Below are 14,216 nucleotides of genomic sequence, written 5' to 3' on the forward strand. Positions count from 1 at the left end.
TTTTTTATTAAATATTTAAAAAGTGATGATGGTAGGGTAGTCGTCAGTGGTGAATAGGCTTCAGTAATCTCTTTACTCATGGGTAGTCACATACCTAAGTACTGACATTCATATTCACACATGGGATTTGCTTCTGGAAACAAAAGGATTTTTAAGATAGCAGTTTATCCTTGTACATATAATCTATCACTCATTTTCTGAAACCCAACCAGTTATTCTCCTTAATGAATGAAAAAACCTTTGTTAAGTACTTACATTGTGTTAAGCACTGGGAATAGAAATAGGAAAGCAGAGAAATTCCCTGCTCTCATGGAGCTCTCATTCAAATGGGGGAAGCAACACACACAGGAAGTTTCAGCTGCACATCAGATGGAAAGCCTCCACCATGGTCTCTTGAGTCCTATTGCAAAGCTAGTTGTAATGCATCTATCATTTCCACTGATATAATCGTATCTGTTGGGGGAGGGAGAGGGTTGAGTTATTTGAGATCCAGGGGACCTGAAGGTTACCCTTTGATCTCAGGTATCAGCCCTTGTCTCTCTTTCACCCACCAGGTCAGGGTTCTAGTTATCACTCACTACCTGTGGAATGATGCTGATGTAGGTACCCATCTTTGGGACTAACCAAAGTCATAGTGATATGGAGCAATTTTTTCATGAAATGTGACAAGTTATTCTCCCCTAAGAAAAGAAAGGAGTTAAATTAGCTCATGTCTAAGATTTCTTCCAGCTTTAACATTATATGATCCTACACACCCATGGTTTGAAAGATTGAGGATTGAAAATAAAGACAGGCAAGGAAGGTAAATCCCGGATGCGTTCGCCAGGGTGAGTACAAAATAGCCTCTCTAATGAGCTGAAAACCTCACCTTTCTATGATGGTAGAGTTGTACAGGACTGCCTAGAGGTAAGAAGGGAGTAACCTGTGTGATCTCTCTAGTGTTGCTCAAATTATTCTGTTATTTTACATCTCAGTAATCTAGATAAAATTCTTTCACTAAGCATTCTGATAATTTCCTTTTGGAAAATGTATGAGATGATTTGGAATATAGATTCAGTATTTAAATAGGTAAGCTAACAAGAAAATGATAATTACTCCAATGTATTACGTGAATGTATTTCTGGCGTGCTGGTAAGAGGCCAATCTTGTTTCCATTGAATTCCATTAAAATTCACATGAAGCAAGGGAAAATGAAATGCCAGGAATTATATTACATTTTAATTAGACTATATTATTAAGCTTATATCACTGTTAATTTATACAAGAATTTATTAGGCTCCTACTATGAGCAGTGCACTGTGCTAAATTCTTTATACATATTATCCCACTTGATCCTTATGACAACCCTAGAAGGTAGGTGCTATTATTATTCCAATTTAATCCTTTAAGGTTTACAATGTACTTTCCAAATATTTCATTTAATCTTCACAACAGCCCTGTTTCAGTTGTGTCCAACTCTTTGTGACCTCATTTGGGGTTTTCTTGGCAAAGATACTGGAGTGGTTTGCCATTTCCCTCTCCAGCTCATTTTACAAATGAGGAAACTGAAGCAAAAAGGGTTAAGTGACTTGCCCAGGGTAACACAGCCAGTAAAAGTCTGAGGCCAGATTTTAACTCAGGAAAATGAGTCTTCCTGACTCCAGGCCAGGTACCACTTAGCTGGCCCTGTTGAGGTTTAGAGTTGGGAGAGATGGTTCAGGTGTGAAAGAATTCACTTAGACCTTCTCTGTAGCCATTGGGAGCTTTATTTTGTCAAAGCACATGGGCCTGAGATTAGCAAAAAACTAAACAAAGGGCCCTGATACAGGAAAGGACCCAGACTTATATAGACAGAAAGCTATACAGCCTGTAGGATAATGGTATATTTTTAGGAAAATGGTAGTCATGATAAGGAAAAACTGTCATGACACAGGATGAGGAACACAGGATAAGGGAGGCAAAGGAAATTCTTTTGGTGCAAGTTGTATGGCATTTCAAGATAGGGGAAAGAGACTTCTAGGATGCCCTCAAGTCCAGGAGGCGCCTCACAAGGTGCTGGAAAAACAACCCTTAAGTAAGATTTGTTTCTTTACAAAGCTTTTAGCTTTTAGGGCACTGTATGTCTTCTGCTTCAGCCCCATGTGCTTTATTATTATTATATGTATTTTTATAATTGAATTAAACTGAGGCGGAGAGAAGTTAAGTGGCCCAAGGTCATATATCTAGTGTTTGAGGCCAGATTTGATCTCAGGTCTTCCTAACTTCAGGCCTACAACTCTAGTGCCAGCTAGCTTCCTTCTTTGTGAGCAGACCTATTTCTGCCTTTATAATTTATATGTAGAAAGGCAGCATGGTGTAGCAGATAGAGTGTCAGCTTCAGAATCAAGCCTCCGACTCATATTGGCTTCAAGATCCTGAGTAAGTCACTTAGTCCCTCAGTGCCCCCAGGCAGCAAACTGGAGCTAAATAGTAGAGCAATTGTTGAACTAAATTTGTAGGAGTCCCTTTATCAAGAGTTCTTTACAGTGATGAAAACACAGGGCTGTACCCTAAAAAAAATTGTAAGTAAACATCTTCCAAAAAAGAATGTAGCCAAGGATAAGCAGTTGCCATAATGAGGAATGAATGAAAGAAAGAAGGAAAAGTATTAAGTATTTGTATGAGACAAGTACTATACTAAATCCTAGGCAAGTCTCTGCCCTCAAGGAACTTTTATCCTTATGTATAAGAACTTGGGAAGAGTGTCTTGGTGTAAGAGGTCACTGGGATAGTGAGTGGAGCCATAGGACAGTCAATTGACATGCCCTTTCTAGAAGCAATCATGGTATTAATTTGATTACTATTGCCAGAGCAAAAAGTAGGAAAAAGGGATGGAGGGATTGAGTGAGGGGCTACAGAAGTGCTGTGGTACAGATGGTAAGAAAATAATTGAGTTAGACAGTCAAATGAAATATGAAGTATGGTCTATAGTCTGGGACCAGGTAAATATAGTGGACCATGTCCACTAGAGCTAGCTGACTCACTAATCTAAACAACATGACCCCAGAGGGAGGGGTTGAAAAGCTGAATGGATTGAGTAACTGAAGGTGTGGTCTAAATAGAGCTGGTGGTCCAGAGGGAGCACAAGGCAGATGGCAAGTTTGGTGATAGGTGAACAGGTAGATGGAAGGTGAAGCCCCAAAGAACCCAGAAACAGCTTTATCTAGCAAATACTGAATTTCTGCCAGTTGATGAGTTGCCAACGCAAAGACCAGTTTAGAACATCATTATTAAGCATTATAAAGGAGGATAGTAGAAGGCTGTAAGCAGTATCTCATCACAAAATAGTGAAAAGCATTTGAGAATGGGGGTGGGAAAAGAGTACAAAAAGCTCTTCCTCGAGACCCTGCCCAAGATTACCCCAAGAACATTTGTAGATGAAAAGTGGAAAGATAACAACCGTATGTGAAATGGAACAGATTTGCTTGTGTTTATATAATAGTGGTCTGTTCTTAATATTAATGGGTAGTAGAACCCCCATTTTTGGACTCAACACCTGAATAACCAATATTCTATATGAGGAAGTAGCATTTAAAAAGATGAAATTGGGAAGAATGGCTGCACCAGACCAAGTACTTACAAAAGAAATCGATGCCTGAGGAAATACAGTTTTGAAGGCACTGGTGGAATGATTTTCAAGATATCTCAGCTATAACAAAAGAATGAGAACAAATCATAGATTGTAGTATTACCAAAATAAGGGAACTAAAGAGGACATCAGAAACTACTTATGTATATTACTTGTTTATATATTTCAGCCACATAAAACTTTTAAAATTATTCATGGATATATTAAGGTTATCATTAATGATAACATAAAATGAGAGTGAGTAGCCTTTTGCAGACATATTTCTTTACCAAATCGCATTCTCATATAGTTTATTAAAAGTTTCAGGAAAATACCTTTTATTATTTATTGTTTACTGATTACAAAAAAGCATGCAACTCAGTAGAACAAATAGTGCCACCAAGAAGGTATCTCCCATGAATGTTAAAATAAACGTATTTCTTGACAGATGCAGCCATAAATAACTTTGGTAATCCTCTTATTTTCTATATTAAGGCATAAAACAGGAATATATAGGTTTCTAATGGTATTTTCCACTACTTTGGAGGCTATCTTGCAGAAGTCACATTGACTTTATAGAGATACTAAAGTGTTCTGATACTCCTGTTGGTGATTAACATTGTGCTAATTGCATAAAGCTGTAAGATATTATAGGGTGTTCTCAGTGAGATTCATGGCCAAACAATAAAAATGAGTCTAATAATTTACCCTAGACAAAGTGAATAAAAAATTCATATTACCCAGTTAGATAAGTAGCTTTTTTAGTTAGCCCATCAGTGCATATATTTTGTAAGCATCAGCTTTTAGGGCTTTATTTTTTTATCCAATCTGTCACTCTTTTTTGTTTTATTGGATTGTTTCACCCATTCACATTTAAAGTTATAAGAGTAAATTTATATTTTCCTTCATCTGTAAGTTTACAGTTTAAACTTTAATCTTTTTTGAGTTGGCCTTAAATTGGCCCACTCTTCCTTATTTCCAATCCACTCTTCTTGTTTGCTATCCCTGTCAGTAAATGTATTTTGAACAGGCATTGTATATGAGGCACCTAGATGGTTCAATGGATAGAGCTCTGGGCCCAGAGTCAAGAGGACTCAAGTTCAAATCCATTCTCAGTCACTTACTAACTGTGTGACAAGTCACTTAACCTATGTTTGCCTCAGGTTCCTCATCTGTAAAATGGGAATAATAATAGCATCTACCTCTCAGGGTTGTAATGAGGCTTAAATGAGATAATAGTTGTGAAGCACTTAGCACAGTGTCTGGCACATAGTAGGCTCTATATAAATGTTAGCTATTACAATTATTATTATTATTATCTGGATATTAGTTCCAAAAATTGAATAAGAGGAAAGCAGCAAGCTAAATTGTATTTGGAAAATAGTACCACTCTTTCAATGATGTCAGGTTTTTCCCTGACCAAAAAAAAAATCCACCTTTTTCACTTGAGTATTATCTCCATGACACTTTATGGTTGTGAATTATGGAATGCCATGATCTCTGAAGAATCAAAGTTATGCCCATGACCTAAAAGGCAATGGAGAAGTACTTAGTGGATATCAATAAGCTATAGCATATTACCAGTATGTAAGCATTAAGTAGCACTGTAGTAGTATACAACCAGCTTCCTGATTCAATAAATCCACTAATATTCAGGGTTATGCTGGCTGTCAATCACCCACTGGCTCTACCCTCTTCATTTTGTGTCTTTGGCTCTCTCATCCCCACCCCTCACCAACTGACCGTTCCCCTTCACCTCCTTCCCGGAATGTTATTCCCAATTACTCAAGCCTAAAATGCTCACCTGTAAAAAGAGGGGGCTGGACTGGGGCCTCTTAGGTCTCATTTAGTTCTACCTCTGATAATGAATGCATTAACATGTATAACAATAGCAAACATTTAATTGGATCAATAAAAGCATAACAAAGCAGAAGGATTAAAGAGGGTTATCATTAATTCTTATTCACTCATTCATTCTACAAAACCCATTAAGCAAGGATGGGAGAATGTAAGCATAGCTGGAATGTTGGGAGACCCATTTTTCCTGAAACATAGGAAACATGGCTTATCATAGAAACTCTGATCATTGTAGTTTCTAATCAGGCTCAAAAACTGCCATGGATTCTGCCACTTCCAATTTGCTCCTCTGCTCACTTCACTGTATTCATTCCCATGCCAACATTTTGTTTCTGTCCAAAAGGGCATGGCCTGACAATTGAAGTCCTAACCCAGGTAAATAACTGGAAGGAACAAGTTGGTCAGTTCCATATTGATTACCATGTTCCTCTTTCCTATTCACCTTCCCCCAAAGTCCCTGATCTCTTTTAATAGCTCCTGTCCTCTTCCTGCATCCTACAGAAATTTACATCAATTTACATGTATGTATGTATATGTACATGTATACACACACACACACACACACATATATATATATATATATAGTGGTAGGGACATTACACCTGCAAGAATAATATACAAGATGTTATTAAGGAAATGTATGATTAGAGAAGGAAGTGGAATAATCATATATCAAGCACAAAAGATAACATATGGATAGCCTGAGTGTTGCACAAGTACCCATGGACTGTTAAAAGGTCTAGAGTTAGGTCTCTGGAGGGGTTATAGGAGGATAGGGAAAAGAGTACCATGAGATGAGAATGTGTGAAAGGATTGCAATCTGCACCAGTAGGAGTGTTAACATTAATTAAATTCATCAAGATACAAAGGTTTCTAATAAATAAAACTGACTTTTTCTGACATTAAATGGGTTCCTCATTTAATACATGAGTGCTTAGGTGACTTAGACTGAATATCCTATACTCAGCATATCATTTTGGGCAGAGTTATAATCTAACTGTGTTTTAGATCCTATTGGTGAACAATGATATAAGCAGTAAGATGCCTCTGTTTAGGTTTTGGGTTCATCCATGTTGTCTTTCTTTTGTTTGGCTTGTGGAATACTGCTTACAGGCTACACACTCCGTAAGATAAAGAGGCTGGTACAATTTAGCTTTGAAATCCAATGATGGCTTATGATTTTTTTCCTCTCAACATTAGCATTATTGCCAATATATAAAAAAATGAAAATCCCATGATTAGCTTTTTAAAACTTTGTCCTGTTACTGTCCAGACCCCGGCAAAATCTCTCTTGCTATCCTAGTCATGGAAGAATAAGCGCTGGTCGTCTGATGTGTTTGTGGAGAAACTGGGGGTTATATCTAAGGCTATCCATTGGTAACCAATTCCTGTTGGTAGAATTTTTAGAAAACTTTTAGACAAGTGACTGTTTGCAAAGTTGACTTTGAGAGTAAAAAGAGCAAAAAACTGAGAGTAAAAAACTCCAAAATAAAATTTCTGTATTAAACTTCAGGTTAGTTTTGCCTAGTGTACAGTTGTCACACTATGTCTCTAGCAGGACATTTCATGTGAAACCAATGTCCCTCTCACTGGACAACTGCTCTTCCAATGGTAGATTTGACCGTGCACTGAGCAGGGTAAGCCAACTTGCGAGTGAAGGGTAAGAGCATGGCATCATGATGTATTAGATTTTCTTCCTGGCTTTTCTATCAGCTTGCCTTTTGATTTTTACCTAAATTTAAAAGGAAGTAAACTGTTACCAAATAAGACTTCGTTTTGTTGTAGTTGTTCAGTCATTTCAGTCGTGTCCAGCTCTTCATGACCCCATTTGAGAGTTTTCTTGGCAAAGATACTAGAGAGGCTTGCCCTTTTCTTCTCCAGATAATTTTACAGATGAGGAAACTGAGGCAAACAGGCTTCACTATCAACTTGCCTTTTGATTTTTGTCCAAATCTAAAAGGAAGTAAACAGTTACCAAATAAGACTTGAAGAGAGATTCTTTTGATGGAAAGTGCGATAAAAGTAGAAAATGTTTTTGTTACTCATATTGTCATTTCCTAGTATCCTTTTCTTTGTTTAGTGTACTCTTGATACCTAGAAATTATTTCTTAAAATATCAAAATGGGGCTCTATGCAGGAATTTTGTACTAATATGGCCCCATAAATAGATACAGAAAAAGGGACACATAAAATGTGCACATTTTTCATGCAACAATCTGAAATGCCATATCTTTGCAAAAAAATAGAAACCCTTTCCCTATTGCTTACAATGTCATTGACTGACTGAATCAATCAATCAATCCTAATCCTAATCAGCCTTAGAATAGCTAATTGCGGTTTTAATTGGTTGTTATACTGTCCCTGGATGATTTGATGATAATTGATAAGTCAGTCATCTTATGACAAGGGATGCAGGAACATTGACATATATTGGATATGTCTTCTTTCTACCCTCCACTCTATTGATTCAATACAAAAAGTAGATTCATATAGAAGTATTAGGATGCAAAGTGTTTGCTATTATTGCTTGAACGCTAGAGTGATAGACAATACCACTTACTCCTCAAGCTTTTGCTTAATATATCTTTCAGCATTGTATAAATAACTGAGTTAAGAGGAGGTGGGGGAAAAAAGAATTGTTACCTGGAGACCCAGGCATCCTTAAATGGAACAGTGACTATTTCTCTGTGAGTCTTGCCCCTGGTATTTGTATCAGTTAGAGGAAGGAAGTGAGAGGGAGAGGAAGAGGGAAGGGGAAAGAGAAAGAGAGAGAGAGAGAAAGAGAGAGAGAGAGATGCACATTATATACACAAAAAGATAAATGAAAATTCCACATCATAATGTCATAGAATATTAATCATTGCCAGTTACTTCTGTTGAGGCCTAGTATATATATCACAGTATTTCAAATTTATCATTTCCCAGTCTTCCTGGCATTCTCTCATCTACTTGGTTACCTTTACTTTCTAGGTTAAAAAAAAAAGCTGAGATGCCAAGGAGTTTTTTTTTTTCTGAAGTTATACAATCAGAGACAAAAATGAAAACAGAAATCATAAGTTCAATGATCTCTAGAATCTGAATTGACTTGCTTCTCTACTATAATTGAACAGTATTGGTAAATCAGTCCCCTGCTTCATGTAGCTCATGAGATTTGACTATACCTAATCCAATTCTATAAATATTAAGCACCTGTAATGTGCCAGGCACAGTACTAAGCATTCTTCTGGACAAAGAAGAGTAAAAGACTCTTCTCTATCTTTTCTGGCTTTTCATGAAGTAAGACTCATGAGAAGTTGAAGGAAAGACATAATTACTATTCAGAGACAGGTCACTGGTCCCCAGTGCCATAACCCATAGTAAGGCATTGGTGCCCAGGATAGTTGAGGCACTAAAATCTATGTCATAAAGAGACTTTTTCTGCACATCTCCAGAAGGGAGAACTGGGATGAGTGGGTGGCAGATTTGGGCTAAATACAAGAAGGAACTTCTTCATGATTAGAGCTGTTCAGAAATGTAATGGGCTGCCTTAGGAGGTATTCTCCATCAAAAGGAGCAAATCAAATGGTGATTGAACAAATAACTACTTATTGGAGATGGGGTCAAAAGGATTCCACTATACCATATTCCCAATGCTAGAGAAACAGTACCTATGACCACCTCCCCCGCTGTGTAGACAGTGGATTGTATCTGAAATCATGAAAACATACCCCTTGGAATATGCTATTCTAATTCCTAATACTATGTTGTTTTCCCATGATTTGCTTGTTCCAAAAAATAAAATGCAGAAAAACAATTCCAAATAAACAAACTGGGCTCTATTTTGTTGGGCTCTTGTTAGTTTAACTATATTCCCTATTTCTTCAGTGTAAGGAGTTCCTAGTGTAGAAACTTTCCTCCATTGTAGATCATGATTTGTTCCTTAGAGTATTGGAAGGTTGCCCTGGGGCACTGAGTGGTAAAATGATTTACCCCTGAATATATAGCTAACATGTGCCAGGAGCCAGATTTAACCCAAGTCTTCTTGACTCCAAGGCTGGCTGGCTATCCACTCTACCATGCCGCTTCTCTTTATTATAATTAGATGGATTTTCACTTTGGAGCAACCTAGAGTAATAAATTTTTCAGCTCCAGCAGCTTTTGACTGTGACATATAGAGGTCACAGTTTTCATCACTGCAGTATCCGTACTGATCAAATTAAAGAGCCTTGAATATAGTATTGAAATTTGCAATACTAAGAATTTCATTCTAATAAAAGGAAAAAATTTCTAAATTTATATCATATTCTTATTCTCTTACAGGTCATGGTTTAACCGCAGTTAAAGAAAAAGCAGGGGCCACCCTCAGGATTCATAATGCGAATTCTAGGTCATCTGAAGGTGAACAAACGGATACAGATAAAACATTCCAAGGTATGGTACCATGGCACTCCTCTTAGTGGTGGTGGAGACTGCATTACTACTAAATACTATGTGTGCAAGGAATCTTCTTTCTATTATACACCTGGAGTCTGAAGAATTCCTTTGGCGAAGGAAATTCAGAAAGCAGAGAAGTGCATGGAATAAGCATATGGACCAGGGACAGGTGTGAAATATTCATAGGCAGGACCAGGGCTTAGATTGGAAAGAAGGTCAAGATTCTAAAGGATGAAGATAAGAAAGGATTGCCTTCCTGGCACGTTAGGAAAGCTTGTGTAAAGATGAGGAGATAGTGTTGAATTTGGGCAATAGATAACATAATTTCAGACAGAAGTGAATGGCAAGGAAGCTGCAGAGAAGTAGACACCCAGAGTCTGCAGGAGAAAGCCAAACCCTGGGACTTGCTTATAGAAGTGAAATATAAGTAATAGGAATGCGGTGTGCAGTAACAGCAGGACTATGTTACCTCGGCAGGTGAATGATTCAAAGAATTACAAAGTCTCAGAATTGAAAGGAATATCAGAGACCAATTGATCCAGCCCATTCCCAAATAAGAATCCCCCTTACAATTTTCCAGACAAGTGATCATTCATTCTCTAACTAAACACTTGTAATAGTGTGGAAGTCACTGCCTCCCAACGGAGATCACTCCACTTTTAGACAGAAAGTTTTAGAAAGTTTTTCCTACGTAGATCTAAGATATACCTCTTAACAAGTTTCACGTTGTTTCTAGTTCTGCTCTGAGAAACCAAGCAGGATAAATTTAACCTTACTTTCATGTGATGGCCCTTCAAATACTTGAAGACAGGTGTCCTGTTTCCCCTGAGTCTTTTCTTCAACAGATCCTCATATGGAATGGACTACCTGTTGTCCTTCTCTCAATGCACTCCAGTCGATTTCTTGTCTTTACAGATCTCTCAGTATGTAATGCTTGTAATGAAGAGGATGTCAAGACCATTAGATCTACCCACTAAGACAATTGTTTGTGTCTCTTTAGTAACAGAAGCTGGCACAGATCAGAGCCCTGGAGAAGGTCCACCCTCTTCCCCATCAGGATCCCGAGGAATGCTGTCAACTATCACCACCGTTGTTCATAACACAGTCAGTTATCTAGCTGTTTCCTCTGTTTTCTTTTGAACCTCCTGTTCTTTTTTTAGTACTTCTATTTACTTGTGACCTAGATCAGAGACATCCAAGAAGAGAAGGTCTTGCTCATAACTCTGTGGGAAATAATTTTGGTATGATTTCTACTTCAGAGAAAATATGACCTTGATATAGAAATAATAGGAATAAAATAAAAATTACCTTTATGCAGGAAGAAAGGACAAGTTTAAGAGTAACATTTAAGTTCTGATTGAAAAACGACCTAACTTCAATCTTATGCTTATTCCATGGTTTTTTTTTTTCTGGGTTGGTCGAAGTCCCTAACATTCAGTTCACATTTACCACCTTCCCCTATACTCCAAAATCTCCTGGGAGTAGGTTCCCCCTTTCCTTTAATACAGACTCCACTCAAATTACTCAGAGACGTATGATACATACATATTAAGAAAGGGAGGAGATACGAGAAATGGAAGAAATGGACGAGGAAGAAAAGGAGACCACAAGATCCATCAATTTACAGAAGTAAAGAGGGAGCCTTCAGATGAGGCAAGACTTGACTCCATTGGAGTCATTCTTACCAGTTAGCAGAGCTGCCTTTTTTTTCTTAGATGGTTGGTCTCTTAGGATCCACAGTTTCAAACCTGAGTTGGAGAATTGGGAGTGAAATGGAGGCATAGTTATGACAGTAGATACAGGTAGGGATAGGGACTGGACCTGTAATTTAATTGGGATAGGGTATATATAATCCCAGTGGAGGAACCCTTTCTACTCATGCAGGTCAGCACTACCAGAGAGATACTCTCATGGAAATGTTCATGACCGTATCCACACCACAGAGGCAATTAGAGAGCAAAACCAAGACTCACTGTCATCAAAGTGTGTCATTCACCCCTTCTCGAATTGTCCAGATTATCTTAATCAACCCAAAGTTAGAAACACAGGAGATAAATGATGGGCCAATGACAGAAATAGTGAACTCAGAAGGAGGAACAGACTTAATGGGAAAGGTAATAAGCTTGGTTTGGGACAAATTGAGCTTGAGGTTTTGGTGGGATAGCCAGCTGAGGTTGTGCTGTATGCAACTAGAAATGCAGCTCTAGCACTCAGAAGAGAGATCAGTGATAGAGACACGACTTTATAGTTGTCCATATAGAGGATTTACGTGGAGCTGCTGAAGTCAGTCAATCAGAAAGTAAGTGCTTATTGATACACTGTGCTAAGTGCTGGGGATAAAAAGAATGGCAAAAACGTGTTCCCTTCCCTCAAGGAGCTCACATTCTAATATAAAGACAATATGCAAACAAATAAGATAGCTAAGGGAGATCATACAGAGGTGAGGGGAAGACTAATGATAAGACTTGGGGAATATCCACTAGACACGGTCAGGAAGAGGCAGTGAAGGAGACCGAGAAAGGCTTAGAGAGACAGCACAACCAGGAGAATGTGACTCTGAAGAAAAGGATTAGGAAATATCAGGTAGGAGAGAATATCAATTGTCATGTGATTGAGAGATGACAGAAGATGAGGCCATTGAATCTGTCAGTTAGGAAGTCACTGGTGAACAGTTCCAGTACAGTGATTGGGATGAAAGCTGAATTACAAAGAGGTTGGGGAGAGAGTAGAGTGGGGAGGAAGTAAAGGAATCAATTATAGACAACTTATTCCAGAGGTTTAAATAGTAAAAGAGAAAAGAGAAAGAAAATGGAAGCTGAATAAGATAGGATGGTTAAGGAAGCCACGTTTAGCTGTAGGGAAACTTGAACAGAGAAAGAAGCAATGAAGGAGAGATCGAAGATGCTGACAAAGGGAATGACTGCTAGAATAAGATCCTAGGGGAAGTGAGAAGCAATGGGATTAGGGATACAGATAGAAGAATTTGCTTTATTGAGGAATAAGGATGGCTCTTTTGTGACTAGAGGAAAGGAGGAGAGACTATGTGATGGATGATGCAGAGAAGCTTGCTGAGAGAACTCAGGGCAGATGGTTTCAATCTTAGTTTAATAGGAAAAGGCATAGAAGAGGAGTGCCTAATAGCGTATGCCATAATCTATTTTGTGCCTACTACCTTAGGACTACTTCAGACTTCCAGGAATAGATCATCCCACTATCAATCTGGGCTCAAAGTTTCTATGAGAGCTTATAGACAGGCCTGGAGCAGTCATCCAGTCTACAGGAGCCAAGAGAAACTTGGATATTTCTGAGCCCAAACAAATGATTCTAACATTCCAGGGCCATTCAGAACTGCACTACAGTATGCCTAGTCCTCCAAAACTTGACCTAAACCATCCTTGCTGAGTCAGCTAAGGCTCATATAGAGTATAGTGGATGTCCTGGCCTGTTCTGGTCTGTTACACAACCCCCAGGAATGGACTTCTCCCTGACTGGCCTGGAAGGTAGTGATGGTGGGGACAGAGCTTTGAGACATTCAATGTTACATTACCAGAGAAAACACCAGAACTGTATAGGGAAGACTGTAGAAAAGAATAATGGCTTCTGAACCCAAAAGCACTTGGAAATCAGCGCATTCAAGATAGCTTATGAATATACTAATTGCATACAGATCTTGCTAACTTCTGAGATGAGTGAAAGACCATCAAAATAGCCTGAGGGTTTTTTACCTTAAGGTGATGGTTTAGAGAACACTACAGTAAGTCACTGAGAGTATGTGACATATTAATAGATTGCTCCACAGAATTCTTTTGGTTTTGTTCAAATTTATTTTTTACTAAGTCAATCCTATGACTTATTAGTGCTTTATATCATAAATATGTATTGAATACACACAGGGACCCAGTACAATTAACCTGTAATGGTTTTATATTTACTGAGCATTATTCTTTGTTTTATTCACATAGTCACTGTATGGATTATAGAGATCCCTTAGGAAAAGAAATAATTAGGTGTGTTATAAACCTGGTGATGAGTCAAAGTGGAGGATTTATATTGAGTTTAACATTTAAAGATAAGTGACTGACACTGAATTGTCACTCTTGCAAAACAACAGAGTAAAAATCTAATCGTGTTGAATCATCTCCTGTGTAGGGTAAAAGTGTCTTAAGTGGTGGCCTGGATGCTTTGGAATTCATTGGCAAGAAAACTATGAATGTCCTTGCAGAAAGTGATCCAGGTTTTAAGCGGACCAAAATATTGATGGAGCGAACAGTTTCTTTATCTCAGGTAAGATCATAGATTTAAAGCTGATAGGGCCCTTAGAGACCACCTAGTCCAAAGATTCCAAGGTCCATGAAATTTA

General features: G+C 38.1%; 1 protein-coding gene across 2 annotated transcripts in view; it reads left to right on the plus strand.

Moving 5' to 3' along the window:
- Nucleotides 1-14,216, plus strand: part of FAM114A1 (family with sequence similarity 114 member A1) — a 77,037-nt gene that overhangs the window by 35,465 nt on the left and 27,356 nt on the right. For both annotated transcript variants that reach the window (XM_027836259.1, XM_027836260.1), the window contains exons 4-6: nucleotides 9,743-9,853; nucleotides 10,857-10,960; nucleotides 14,006-14,140. In XM_027836259.1, coding sequence (XP_027692060.1) covers nucleotides 9,743-9,853; nucleotides 10,857-10,960; nucleotides 14,006-14,140 — 350 coding nt within the window. The remainder of the gene's footprint in view (nucleotides 1-9,742; nucleotides 9,854-10,856; nucleotides 10,961-14,005; nucleotides 14,141-14,216) is intronic.

The sequence above is a fragment of the Vombatus ursinus genome, unplaced genomic scaffold, assembly GCF_900497805.2.
Source record: "Vombatus ursinus unplaced genomic scaffold, bare-nosed wombat genome assembly UNPS02014818.1, whole genome shotgun sequence".
NCBI lineage: Eukaryota > Metazoa > Chordata > Mammalia > Diprotodontia > Vombatidae > Vombatus > Vombatus ursinus.